At 54.8% G+C, this 14244-nt stretch overlaps 1 protein-coding gene across 38 annotated transcripts in view; it reads left to right on the forward strand.

The window, feature by feature from the left end:
• MCF2L (MCF.2 cell line derived transforming sequence like) overlaps positions 1-14244 on the forward strand; it is a 202252-nt gene that overhangs the window by 170103 nt on the left and 17905 nt on the right. For all 38 annotated transcript variants that reach the window (XM_058438087.1, XM_058438088.1, XM_058438089.1 and 35 more), the window contains 11 exons: positions 1140-1256; positions 1769-1918; positions 2829-2953; positions 4351-4465; positions 8719-8838; positions 9272-9463; positions 10224-10415; positions 11308-11467; positions 12364-12437; positions 12647-12720; positions 13353-13419. In XM_058438087.1, the coding sequence (XP_058294070.1) occupies positions 1140-1256; positions 1769-1918; positions 2829-2953; positions 4351-4465; positions 8719-8838; positions 9272-9463; positions 10224-10415; positions 11308-11467; positions 12364-12437; positions 12647-12720; positions 13353-13419 (1386 nt within the window). The remainder of the gene's footprint in view (positions 1-1139; positions 1257-1768; positions 1919-2828; positions 2954-4350; positions 4466-8718; positions 8839-9271; positions 9464-10223; positions 10416-11307; positions 11468-12363; positions 12438-12646; positions 12721-13352; positions 13420-14244) is intronic.

Genomic DNA, 14244 nt, shown 5'->3' on the forward strand with positions numbered 1-14244 from the left:
CCACGGCGTCCAGACACCCCTGTCCGCACAGCCGCCCACGGCGTCCAGACACCCCTGTCCGCACAGCCGCCCCTGTCCGCACAGCCGCCCACGGCGTCCAGACACCCCTGTCCACACAGCCGCCCACCTTGTCCAGGGTTTGGATAAAATCTAGGCTTTGCTTTGCAAGCTGTCAGACGGGACCACAAAATGGGTGTCCTGAGGTTTAGGGTTAGGGGTTGACACCATATCATGTATTATTAAATACTGTATCAGTCTGGAGTGGGGACTCTCAACTGGGGGTGATTTTGCCAGATAGTCACAGCAGCAGAGGTGCCGGGGCCACTGTTCTCCCTCATGTCTCCTTTCTACGGCTGAGTTCAGCACACAGCACTGAAAAACAGACACACACGTGTCGACAACTGCATTCTTCACATCATCCACTCTAATTTCAAGAATTATCTAAGTGGGGCTGTGAGTTTGGAGATGCTGGTGATTTCTGTGAAACCCATTTTGCCAGCTTGCTGTGGAGCCATTGTGCAGGGGAGCCTGTGGCATGGATGACCCGTGAGGTCAGTCTCGCTCCCGTGGCGCGTCTGTGGTCACAAAGCCTATGGCTAGTGTGCAGTGCCTGCCAAACAGGAGGGAAGGAGGGCACACGGAGTTATCTCTATCATAAGGGCCATAACACGCACACGCTACCATGAGAGGTGCTGTCGGCGGGGCACTGAGCTGCACACGCCACCACGAGAGGCGCTGTCGGCGGAGCTCTGAGCTGCATCCCATCCGCACAGCCACCCACAGCATCCAGGTGCCCCCATCCGCACAGCCACCCACAGTGTCCAGGTGCCCCCATCCACAGTTGCCTGCAGTGTCCAGGTGCCCCAATCTGCACAGCCACCCACAGCGTCCAGGTGCCCCCATCCACACAATCTCCTGCAGTGTCCAGGTGCCCCAATCTGCACAGCCACCCACAGCGTCCAGGTGCCCCCATCGGCACAGCCACCCACAGCGTCCAGGTGCCCCCATCCGCACAGCCACTCGCAGCATCCAGGCAGACGTGGTCCTCTCTGTGCTGCTGGGTGTTCTGCTGATGGGGCAGCTCTTTTGGCAGCCAACAATAATCCCAGACACCACCACGCATTCCCTTTCTCCTCCAGGTCATAATGCTGAGCTCTGTACCAGACTTACACGGTTACATTGATAAGTCGCAGCTGACCGAGGACCTGGGCGGGACCCTGGACTACTGCCACTCCCGGTGGCTGTGCCAGCGCACGGTGAGCCACATCGGGGCCAGTGGGGCTGGCTGCTACCAGCTCGAGTACTTCCACAGAATTGCTCTTGCGTTACAACGCGGCCGTTTCCAAAAACATGTTCACATTAACAGTCGTTTTCTTTCCCAAGAATGAGGAGATGGTCTCAGTGGACCTTAGTCATTGTAAAGAAGTAACATGAGTAATAAGTTTGGGAGTGGCTTTCTCTGGGCTTGGAGACCAAAAAAAAAAAAACCCTTGCGTTGTGGTTTGCAGCACTCACTGCTCTCAACAGGGAGAGGCAGCGCAGGCACAGGCGACTCTAGGTGACGGGCACATGTGTACAGTGTGCCTGGTATGTTTCTGAAGAGGTCGAGGAGGGCAGGACACTATGGGAGGGCGTTCTCCGTCCTCGCATCAGCCGGTCTCGCCTGATGGGTCTGCGCGGGAACAGTTTCTGCCGGTGTCTGCTTTCAGGGCCGCGGGGGGTGGGCGCAGTGCACAAGGCATGCAATTGTGTTTTCTCTGTCCCCAAGGCCATCGAAAGTTTCGCCCTCATGGTGAAGCAGACGGCTCAGATGCTGCAGTCCTTCGGGACCGAGCTGGCCGAAACAGAGCTGCCCAATGACGTCCAGTCGACAAGCTCAGTGCTGTGTGCGCACACGGAGAAGAAGGACAAGGCGAAGGTACGTGGGGGGCGCTCCGGTTGGAAGCTGTAGGGGGCTCCGGTCAGTCGGAAGCTGCCGGGGATCTTCCGTCCCAGCGGGAGTTTGTGTCAGCAGCACGTAAGACCCAAGACGTCAGCAGGCTTGAGAAGCCTTTTGATGGCAATTAGCTCGGCAACCTCTCCGATGAGAACGGAATAAAAGGAGCATAAATGAACCCTGTAGATTGCTGGCTGTGGCTGCCGTTCTGGCGTTGGGTCGACCATTGGCCCTGGGCGGCCGTGGCTTCAGGAGTGGGACCAGGGGTGGCTCTCCTCTCAGAGGCAATTTTGGCTGTCTGTGCGGGGAGCTCCCGAATACACATCTCTTGCTTCTGAGTGTGACCGAGACAGGATGTCTGTGCCGGTTTCTCATGCCGAGCAGGCGATGAAGTGGTGGTTAGAATTCCTGTTTGCAGAACACTCCCAGTGCTCACGTGTCCACAGCGCTTGCTGGAACAAACGTATTCTGAGGAGCACGTGCTCCCTGCTCTGTTCTGCCCCTGGCCCACCGGCACGCTGCTGGCTTTGCAGCAATGGTGGCCCAGGGCCATGACCTGCTGGTGCGTCCCCGAGGACTGTGCCTCTGTGCTCACCGGGCCGCTCCGCCGTGAGGACGCTGAGGACCAGGAGCAGGCACCGTGAGAAAGCCTGGTCTCCAGTGACTCTTTCAACTAACCCGTTGCCCTGAGTGACCTGTAACGGCAGCTCTGCCCCGGGGCACACAGGAGTGAGGAGTCCCCCACATCGGCCCACCTGCCCGCACAACCCCACAGAAGAGACGTCAGGGGTTGACCCCTCCTCAGTCCCCGCCCCCTCAAGAGCAAGGCCCCACGAGGGCTGCACTGTGTGCCTGGATGGGGCCGGAGTACGAGGCTGTGTTCTCTCCACAGGAGGATTTGAGGCTGGCACTGAAAGAGGGGCACGGTGTCCTGGAGAGCCTCGGGGAGCTGCAGGCTGAGGGCTCAGAGCCCGGTGTGAACCAGGACCAGCTTGACAACCAGGCCACCGTGCAGAGGTGAGGCCCGGCCGCCTTCCTGCCCTCATCCTGTCCCGGTCCAGGACAGGGTCCTCTCAGGCACACAGCTTCTGCAAAAAAAAAAAAAAGGCCACGGAAATAGCAAGCAGCGTGGCAGGCAACCCCACTCCTGGCCAGGGCCAGCACTGCAGCCAGCCTCCGAGCCTGTGTGGACCTGGCTCGTCCTGCTGAAATGCTTTTCTCCTGAACCCCACAGAAAGCCGCTGTTTTGGGGACAATTTCCTAGAGCAAACGCCCTTTTGCAGGCACGAAGGAGGTGTTAGGGGAAGCAGAGGCATTCCAAGCGGGGCTTCCACGGACAGGGAGAAAGCTTGGGCTTCTCCTCGCTGCAGCTAGTGTTTCTTACTTTCATTGTTAAAGGTGTGATTCTCATATTTCTCCCTTGGGCTTCCAGCTTTATAGCAGCACAGGGCAGGGCACTTGTGTGGTCGGCATGGTGCTCTAGGATGTCCAGAACTCCCTAAGCGCCCCCCTCACCCCCCAAGAACTCCCTGAGCCTCCCCCGTGCCATCCTCCCCAAGACTCCCCAAGCCTCTCCTGTCCCATCTCGCTGGTGGGTGCTATCAGCCCTGCCTCCCAGCTGAGGAGCAGGGCCCGCACAGCTGGACAGCGGCTTGTCCGGCAGGGCCGTGTGGGGTGCACCCAGGCCTGGACCAAGCTGGTCCTTTTGACTCTCAGCTGCCTTTGACTCTCACGCAGCGTGGCCCACACCCTGAGCTGCCTTGTGTGCCAGGGACACGCCAGAGGCCCCGGGTACTCAAGGGCGCATCCTTGAGGGGCTCCTCGTAGATGGGGTGCTGTGACCCACGAGGCAGAGGTTGCAGCACAACCCATGAGGGTGGGCCCTGCCCTGGCCTGTGTCGGGCACCTTGTCAGCTTCCCAGAGACTCAGTTTTCTCAACTGTAAAGTGAAGCTGATCCATCCACACGCCTGGCAGGGTGGGCATGGGGCTGACTGGGTGGTGCACAGCTGGAGTCCCAGCTACTCGGAGGCAGAGGTTGTAGTGAGCCGAGATTGCACCACTGCACCCAGCCCAGGTGATGGAGCAGAACCTATCTCAAAAAATAAATTTTTAAAAAATAAAAATGAAACGAACAAACTCGGTGGCTCAGCCTAGTCGCAGTGGCCTAGAGGGAGAGAAGCGGGAAGAAGAGCACACAGCCCCTGATGCTTTCTCCAGGGCCTCCCTCCCATGCTGACGGCCCTGAGTGCCCACACCCACGGATCCCAGGTTTAGGTGCAGGGAGTGAGCGGAGGCCAGGATCTCAGGAAGGCCCGGGGTGGAGATGAGCCTTGGGGGCGCTCGAACACCCACTGCGCTCCACGTTGCGTGGGGCGCCGTGGGCCACACGGACGATCAACTCCTCTTTCCCAGGCTCCTGGCCCAGCTGAACGAAACCGAGGCTGCCTTCGATGAGTTCTGGGCAAAGCATCAGCAGAAACTGGAGCAGTGTCTGCAGCTCCGGCACTTTGAGCAGGGCTTCCGGGAGGTGAGTGGCCCTGGGTGGAGCCGGCAGCCGCCCTGATGCCCACGGGGCCTCCTGTGCCTGTGCCCTGCTCCCAGTGACAGGAGCTAAGCCGTGCCACCCAGTTGACTTTGGCTTAATGCAGAAAAGTCTCCATTTGCCAGGTGGAGCCTGTGAGATTAAGTCAGGCTGAGCCTTGAAATGCACAATTGATGACTGCGTCATTGTATAGAAAGGTGACTGAAAATCGGCTCACTGGGATGCGCTTACACTGCATTATTCGTAAAGTAGGAAGCCTTTGCTCTCCCTTCATAGTTATTTGCATGCTCTTTTATTCAGCATGCATGTAGGATGTGCCTGCTGTGTGCCAGACTGTAGGACGGTGTCACAGTCATGAGGTGCACAGCGACACGGCCAGTGCAGCCAGACCCAGACATCTCCCTCCTGCAGCCCTTCGTGGACTCATGTTCCTCCCAGCCCGCCCCTCCTCAGCCCCCGGCAACCACTCATCTGTTTCCGTGGCTGTACTTTTGCCATTTCAAGAATGTGACATAAATGAATCCCACAGAATGTCACTTCTAGGATTGGTTTGTTTGCTCAGCACAGCTCTCTGCAGACCCCCAGGTGCCGGTGGCTCACTCCTTGCGTTCCTCGGTGTGGACGGACCGCAGTTCTTTCAATCATTCACCTGTTGAGGGGTATCTGGATTGTTTCCGGATTTGAGTATTACAGATAAAGCTGTTACAAACATTCATGTACCGATGTTGGTGTAGATGTAAGTTTTCATTTCTTTGACTTCAGTGCCCAGAATGTAATTGCAGGGTTATATAGCAGTTGCATGTTTCGTTTAAGAATGTGCCAAACGGTTCTCAGCGTATGAGAGACTAGTTGCTTCCCCCTTCCCCAGCACGTGGTGGTGTAGTGATTCTTTATATTATGCTCACATCCTGACGTGCGTGCCATGGAATCTCACGGTGGTTTTCCATTATGTTTCCCCAGTGTTGATGGTGCTAAACACCTTTCCACGTGCTTATTTGCCATTCTCATATCCTCTTTGGTAAAATGTCTTATTTCTGTTGCCCATTTTCTAACTGGATTGCTTGGTTTTGTGCTTTTGTTTTACGGTTTTGTTACATTTTGAGAATTCCTTATATGCTGCAGATACTAGTTCTTTGTCACATATGTGGTTTGCGAATATTTTCTCCTGGTCTGTAACTTGTCTTTTCATCCTCTTAACAGGGTTTTTCACGTAGCCAAAGCATTTAATTTTGACGAACTCCAATTTGTCAATTTCTCCTTTTAAGGATTATACTTTTGGTCCTAGATTCCAAGTATATTCCCCTAAGCCTTTTTCCCCCCAAATTTCATAGTTTTACATTGAAGTCTATGACCTAATTTGAGCTAATTTTTGTATAAGGTATGAGAATTAGATCATGATTTGTTTTACCTCTGGATGTCCAATTGCTATAGCGCTGTTTGTTGAAAAGGCCCTTTCTTCCACTGGATTTCCTCTCCACTGTTGTCAAAACTCTGGGCACATTTGTGTGGGTCTGTTCTGGAGACTCTCTATTCAATTACGTTTATCTACATACCTGTTCCCCTGTCTGTACCACAAGGTCTTAATTACTGCAACTATATAATGTCTTGAAATCAAGTACACTCATTCTTCCTTCTGTTTTCTTTTTCAAAATTGTGTTAGCTTCTAGTTCTTTTGCCTTTTCATGCCAATTTTAAAATTATCCTGTCTACATATATAAAAACAAATTTCCTGGGGTTTTCACAGGAGTTGTGTTAAACCTATATTTTAAGGAGAATCAATGTCTTTACTGTGTTGAGTCTTCTAATCAACAAACGTGGTATTCTCAACATTTGATTTCTTTCATCAGTGTTGAGTAGTTCTCAGCACACAAGTTCAGTACGTATTTTGTTTGACTTACCTTTAATATTCCATTTTAAGAAGTCATCACAGTATTATATTTTTAATTTTGGCATTTATGTATTCATTGCTGCATATAGAAACACGATTGATTTTTGTATATTTATCTTGTCTCCTGCGACCTTGCTGAGCACATGTATTCGAGATGGTTTTTTGTGAAGTCCTTGAAATTTTCCATATAGACCATCATGTCATGTGCAAATAAGGACAGTTTGGTTTCTTCCTTTTTGAAGATATACCTTTTATTCTATCCCCCAGCCCCAACACCCTGCCCCACTGTGTACTGCCCCAACTAGAGCTTCCACCATTTGATAAGAGTGGCGAGACTGGACATCTCTGCCCTGTCCCCAACCTTAGGAGGAAAGTGTTTAGTTTTTCACTATCAGGTGTAATGTTAGTTGTAGGATTGTTGTAGATGCTCAGTAAAACTATCTGGGCCTAGAGATTTATTTGGGAGACTTTTAAAATTATGAATTCAGTGTCCTTAATAGTTATACAACTATTGAAACTATCTGTTTCACAATGAGATATAGTAGTGTGTTTCTCAAGGCAATGTGTGGTTGTTTATAGTATTTTTTTTTATCTTTTTGACGTCTGCAGGGTCTGTAGTGATATTCCTTGTTTCATTTCTGATATTTGTAATTCGCATCTTCTTTCTTTTTTTCTTTGTCAATCTAGATTGAGATGTATCACTCCTCATCTATCCAGAGAACTAGTTCTTTGTTTCATTAGTTTTCTCTGTTGTTTTCTGTTCTCAATTTAATTGATTTCTGGTCCTACCTTTATTATTTCTACAAATTGCTTTGGTGGGAACTTACATTCTTTATTTGAGACTATTTCTCTTTTCCAACATACATATTTAATAAGAACACTATAAATTTCCCTCTCATCACTGATTTAGCTGTGTTCCACAAATTTTGATGTATTGTATTTTCTTTTTCATTTAGTCCAGACTTTTTTTTTTTCCAATTTCCCTGGGAACTTCCTCTTTGACCCATCGATTATTTAAATGTATGTTGTTTGGCTTCCAGTGTTCAGAGATTTTCCTGCTGTCTTTCCATTCTTGACTTCAAGTTTGATTCATTGTGATCAGAGAACATACTCTGTAGGATTTCAGTTCTTATAAATGTGTTGAGATTTGTTTTATGACCCAAGAATATGGTCTTTCTTGGTATATATTCCTCGCTTGAAAAGAATGTGTATTCTGCTATTGTTAGGTGAAGTTTTATAAATATCAGTTAGATCCCGTTGGTTGATGGTATTGAGTTCTATATCCGAGCTAGTTTCTGAGAGGTGGTGCATTATCCATAACTCAGTGGCTGTGCGTAACATGGAGGGAAGTCTCACACATCAGCTGTGCCAGATGCATGGGGTTCAAGGATGGACAAGAATCCTGCCTTCCTGGCCTTTAACCCCAGGCCATCTGAACTACAACCCCCTTGGCACTGGGATGCCTGCGTACACACCCGTTCTCAGGATCATTTCCAATAACAAAAATTAAAAGCTTTTGTATTTAAAGGAATAAGTGGTTATATGTTTTAAAAATCAGGCCAGGCATGGTGGCTTACGCCTGTAATCCCAAGACGGGTGGATCACCTGTGGTCAGGAGTTCAAGACCAACCTGGCCAACATGGTGAAACCCCATCTCTACTAAAAATACAAAAATTAGCTGGGTGTGATGGCTGGTGCCTATAATCCCAGCTACTTGGGAGGCTGAGGCAGGAAAATCACTTGAACCAGAGAGGCAGAGGTTGCAGTGAGCCAAGATCATGCCATTGCACTCCAGCCTGGGCAACAAGAACAAAACTCCGTCTCAAAAAAAAAATTAAAAATTAAAATAAAAATCATTTCTATGACACCCGTCGTCTTCCTGCCAACGGCAGAAATCGTAGACATTAGAAGTTAGTAGCAAGCTAGAAGGGACTGAGTTACATAATTCTCCACGCCTAGGATCCAGTAGGAATGCTGACAATTCCAGCGTCCATATTGCTGCTGGCTTTCGGCTCCCAGGGCCCTTGTCCTTGCGTGATCTCGTCTTCTCCTCATGCTGTTTTCAGGCGTGTGGTTGATAAACGGAGGCACACACAGGCCACAGAGAAACAAGTGTCCTGCCAGTGAGGTCACTGGTGGGTAGCGTCGACCCAGAGGCCCCACGGTCCCCGCTTGGTTGGTGACCACTGAGGGCCGACTTTGCACGTGTCTGACTGTGGTCCCTGCTTGATTGATGACCACGTGGCCCGACTTTGAGTTCTGTCATTTCCCTGATCTGGAGCGCTGGAGTGGGTTCTCTCTGTTCAGGTGAGGGAGACGCCCCCCTGAGATGGGCCCTCCTCTGTTCCAGGTCAAAGCCATCTTGGACGCAGTGTCCCAGAAGATAGCAACCTTCACGGACATCGGCAACAGCCTGGCGCATGTGGAGCACCTTCTGAGGGACCTGGCCAGCTTCGAGGAGAAATCGGGCGTAAGGCAGGGTCCCGGCTGGGGCGGCGGGAGAGTGTGGGCAGCGTCATCAAGTGCTGCTCAGGAAGGTGCAGGAATAGGCCTCCCACCAACGGAGAACAGACCCCCACATCCCCCAGAGACGTCCACAGGGGGTGGGGGCTGCTGCCTGTACCCCTCCCTTCCCACACCTTCCCCACAGCATGTGGCCCTGCCCGGCCTCCTCTGGGTCAGGTCCCTGCAGACGGGCAATGCCTTTGCTGGGACCACCACAGCCCCCAGAAGCACTTGCCACAGAACAGCTTCGGGGATCAGGCAGCATCTCAGGCATCCACAGCAGTAAACAAAGAAAGCAACACACACGTGTGCCCCGGGGCACACATTCCGTACAGCAAGGCACCGTCTGCCTCTAACAGAAAGAGGCCTGAGCTGGTCCTCTGGGTGGCCGTCCACAGGTGGCCGTGGAGAGGGCCCGGGCCCTGTCTCTGGACGGCGAGCAGCTCATTGAGAACAAGCACTACGCCGTAGACTCCATCCGCCCCAAGTGCCAGGAGCTCAGGCACCTCTGTGACCAGTTCTCTGCGGAGATCGCAAGGAGGAGGGGGCTGCTCAGCAAGTCCCTGGAGCTGCACCGCCGCCTGGAGACGGTAGGCCGAGCCGGAACCCACCCCACCCCGCCTCAGCTGCGAAACCAGCCTCTTCCATATCCACCACCGGCTGACCTTTGTCGTGGGGAGGGCAGCTCCTTGGCTGGAAAATGTCCTTGCACCCTTCCTTTCTGGTCTTGTTGGCCTAGCAGGTCTTTTTTTAGAATTCATTTGCCACAGTTTTATTTATTTTTATTTTTTTTGCTCACTGCAACCTCTGGTTCCTGGGCTCAAGGGATCCTCCCACCTCAGCCCCCAAGTAGCTGGGACTGTAGGTGCATGCCACCGTACCCAGCTAATTCTTGTATTTTGTGTGTGTGTGATAGAGATGGGGTCTCACTATGTTTCCCAGGCTGGTCTCGAACTCCTGGGCTCAGGTGATCCTCCCACCTTCACCTCTCAAAGTGCTGGGATTACAGGCGTGAGCCACCCTGCCCAGCCAATAATGATTTCTTTAAAAGATCCAGAAGCTTGAGGTCTGGTTGATCCTACTGCACTTTCCCTGCCTCTCCGGGCCCCGCCCTGGGTAATTCACTGGCCTTGTCCAGTACTGTGTCCCCTTGGGATTGACTGTGTCCCCTTGGGATTGGCCTTGTCCAGCACTGTGTCCCCTCGGGGTGCTTTGGACAGGGTGGCGGGAGCATGAGGAGTCGGTGGCCCGGGATCTGTCAGGAAGACACCCTGGCAGCGTGTGCCTGGACAGGGTGACGTGCTCACCCTCTCACGGCATCCTGCCCTCGGCAATGCTCTGTGTTTCCAGTCCATGAAGTGGTGTGATGAAGGGATTTACCTACTGGCCTCACAACCTGTGGACAAGTGCCAGTCCCAGGACGGCGCAGAGGCTGCTCTCCAGGAAATCGAGAAGTTTTTGGAGACCGGTGCGGAAAATAAGATCCAGGAGCTCAACACAATTTACAAGGAATACGAATCCATCCTCAACCAAGATCTCATGGTAACGCTGACTCGGGCTCTCCATTTGCAGCTTGCTGTCCCGAGCAGTGGGGCATTCCTCTGTGGGAAGTTTTAAAGAATCATTTAATGAATTATTTTTATTTATTTATTATTTTTTTTGAGAGGGAATCTCGCTCTTGTTGCTCGGGCTGGAGTGCAGTGGCACGATCTTGGCTCACTGCAATCTCTACCTCCCAGGTTCAAGTGATTCTCCTGCCTCAGCCTCCTGAGTAGCTGGGATTACAGGCGTCCGCCACCACACCCGGCTAATTTTTGTATTTTTAGTAGAGCCGGGGTTTCACCATGTTGGCCAGGCTGGTCTTGAACTCCTGACCTCAGGTGATCCACCCGCCTGGGCCTCCCAAAGTGCTGGAATGACAGGTGTAAGCCACCACACCTGGCTCATTTAATGAATTACTACCAAATAATGGGCATATGAGAGAAACACACAGTTGGGAGGTCCAGCTGAATTTTCCTTTCAACACAGAAATTATTTCCACGCCAACCCTGTGAGGTGGCCATCCCACCTCCGCTGGCGGACTTTGTGGCGTGAACGTGTTCTTCAGGAAGGGCCTGGCCCTGGGACCTGGTGATGCCCTTGAGACCTGGCTCCTCCTGAGCCTTCCACATGCCTGGCAAAGGCCCTGCGCAGGCCCCTCCTTCGCATGGAGCTGCCCTTTTCCCGAGGCCGGGGCCCATCCCGTGGGTGGACTGCGTCCCCCTCTCCGTCCGTGGTGGCCAGGGCTGGACGCAGCCGCGCTGCGCTGACAGACCCCGCATGGATAACATTTAAAGCGGGGTTGGGCGTGCCCCGGCACGTTCTGCGCCTGACCGTGCATTTTTAATGATGACGCCAACACGTGCAAGGCGTCTTACTGAGCATGTGGTTTCAGGAGCACGTGCGAAAGGTCTTCCAGAAGCAGGCGAGCATGGAGGAGGTGTTCCACCGCAGGCAGGCCAGCCTGAGGAAGCTGGCAGCCAGGCAGACGCGGCCCGTGCAGCCGGTGGCCCCCAGACCCGAGGCACTGGCAAAGTCGCCCTGCCCCTCCCCAGGTCTGTGTGGCCGCCCCGTGCCCCGGGTGCTGTGGGACCCTCAGGGGAGCTCCGGGCGTTGAGAGCTTGGCACATCTGAGGCAGCCACCTGCGAAAACTGTCTCCACACGCCTCCTCCCCTTCCACCTCCGGGCCCCAGTTCAGGGCCTGAGGGCCGGTTCCCGCCACCCCTCGCCCATGTTTATAAACGGAGTTTTGTCAGGACCCGGCCACGCGTATCCTGTGGGCATTGTTGTGGCTGCTTTTCCACGAGGCTGGCAGGGTTCAGTGGTCTCAGTGAAGCCCACGTGGCCCAAAAGTGAAAGCGGGGAGCTCCCACAGGGGAACCACCTCCGGCTTTCCCAGCTCCGCAGTCCGTCCTTTGCCGGTGCTGTCGCCAAACAACATTCCGCACACACGGCCCAGACCCTGGGCGCCCGGAGCCCTGAAGAGCCTCAGTGCGGCCTGCATTGCTGGTCCGGAACCCGCCCCCTGTGCCGAGCCGGGCGCCGCGCCATTTCCCAGAGACTTCCCTGCCACCTCCGTGTCTCCAAACGAACCCTCTTCCCATCCTTCCTGGTTTCTCACACACGAACCCACCAGGGGCCCCGCGGGCCAGGCTCTTGCCTTCCTGCGCTGGCTCCCAGGCGACCTTATTTTCTGCCTGTTGGGAGCTCTCCCAGGTCGGAGGCCACAGGCGCTGTGTCCCTGTGGGCTGTGGGAACCCCTGTGGGCTGTGGGAACGTGGGGTGACTCAGGGCAGTGAGGCCCCATGGTCCCCCCCATTCCCACACCACCACCTGTGGCCTCAGAGGCCGAGTCCTGCCCTCTCCTCGGGGCCTTTTCCCGCTGGACGCACGTCCCCTCTCCAGAGGGTCGGAGGGGACCTCAGGCCCCGCTCCCCTTCTTCCCAACAGGCATTCGGCGAGGCTCTGAGAACTCCAGCTCCGAGGGCGGCGCGCTCCGGAGAGGGCCCTACCGGAGGGCCAAGGTGAGGCTTGCCCACGACAGCCCCGCCGTCCACACCCGCCTCCTCGGTTCACGCCGGGCCCCCTCAGACACTGCCCAGCTCCCTGGCCAGCTCCCCATCCTGGGGACTCCGCCCTGTCCCCATACGGGAACCTGTGGGCTCTGGCCTTGAGAGTTGGCCCTTGAGGCTCCGTCCCCGCCTTTCAGACCTGACGCTGTTCTTCTCCCCAGAGTGAGATGAGTGAGAGCCGGCAGGGCCGCGGCTCAGCCGGGGAGGAGGAGGAGAGCCTGGCCGTCCTGCGCAGGTGGGTGCGCTGCCCTTCTGTCCTCACGGGGCCCCCCGACCGCAGCCTGAACCACCAGGTGCCGTCAGGCACTCGAGCGGACGCCTCACGGGGCTTTTGGGTTGGCCCTTGAGGCTCCGTCCCCGCCTTTCTGTGTGTGAGGGCGCGGGCAGAGGGCAGCTCCGGCGATGCCAGACCGCCGCCCTGGCCACGAGGGCCCACACAGATACCCACCATGAGGAAGGCTCAGGGAGGCCGGGCAGCGGGCGGGTGTCTTCTTGGTGGAACAGACTCGGGTGGATTCTAGGGATGGATCCTGGGGTAGGATGACTTGCCCACGAGCATGGGGAACCCAAAAGCCTGGGAGGCGAGTCAGGGAATCCCTCCTACCAGGCGGTGTGTGCCAGGCCAGGGGCAAGACAGTGCTGGCCGTTCTGGGAACCAGGGAGGCTTCAGCCGCCATCTGCAGGGTCTGAGGCCGCGAGCTGGGAGGGGAGCCCCAAGGAGCGTCCAGCCCGTGAGCTTTGCGTCGCTGCCAGTCCCCTCTCGCTGGGCAGGCCATCATTCTAGGTGGCACCTGTGAGACTGTGGAGCAGACCATTCCTGCCCTCCCAGTGCTAACCTTTTTCGCTCTCCACATGACCTGCCATCAGGCACGTGATGAGCGAGCTCCTGGACACAGAACGGGCCTACGTGGAGGAGCTGCTGTGCGTCCTGGAGGTGAGGCTGGACTTGGGGAGCGCCGACCGCCACGCGGACTCACCTGGGCCAGCTGGTGGGGCTTCCTCTGACAGCTGCTGCTGGGAGCAGCCTGCTGTCCACCAAATGCATGTGAGAGAGTGTCCACAGCAGCCTGGTCACAGCAGCCCCAGATGGGGAGCCCCTCAGGGCCTATCAGCAAGACACGGACCAGGCAGCTCAGGGGGGTCCGCACAGGGGACAAGTGTAGTAACAAGAAAGAGGAGCTAACACACAACAGATGAACGAACCACACACACATCATCACCAACACAGGCCACAGGGTGCATGCGATTCCCAGCGCGGAGCACTCCAGGGCAAGCCAAACTGGTCTGAGGTGGGAGGCGGATTAGAGGTGACCTTGGCAGTGGGCTGTTGCCTGGGTGAGCTTGATGTGAGTGGTGGTCACCTGAGTGTAGACAGGCGTCTCATTCACCCAGTGTGCACAGGTGGTGATTACCTGAGTGTAGACGAGTGTCTGAATCACCAAGTGTGCAGAGGTGGTGGTCACCTGAGTGTTGGCAGGTTTCTGATTCACTGAGTGTGCACAGGTGGTGATCGCCTGAGTGTAGACAGTGAGTGTGCACGGGTGGTCGTCACTTGAGTATAGATGGGTCTCTGATTCACTGAGTGTGCACAGGTGGTGGTCACCTGAGTGTTGGCAGGTCTCTGATTCACCAGGTGTACACAGATGGTGCTCACTCGAGTATAGACGGGCGTCTGAGTCATTGTGTGCAGGTGGCGGTCACCCGAGTGTAGACGGGTGTCTGATTCACCAAGTGTTCACAGGTGGTGGTCACCCGAGTG

Source organism: Hylobates moloch, unplaced genomic scaffold (assembly GCF_009828535.3).
Source record: "Hylobates moloch isolate HMO894 unplaced genomic scaffold, HMol_V3 SCAFFOLD_4, whole genome shotgun sequence".
In the NCBI taxonomy this organism is placed as follows: domain Eukaryota; kingdom Metazoa; phylum Chordata; class Mammalia; order Primates; family Hylobatidae; genus Hylobates; species Hylobates moloch.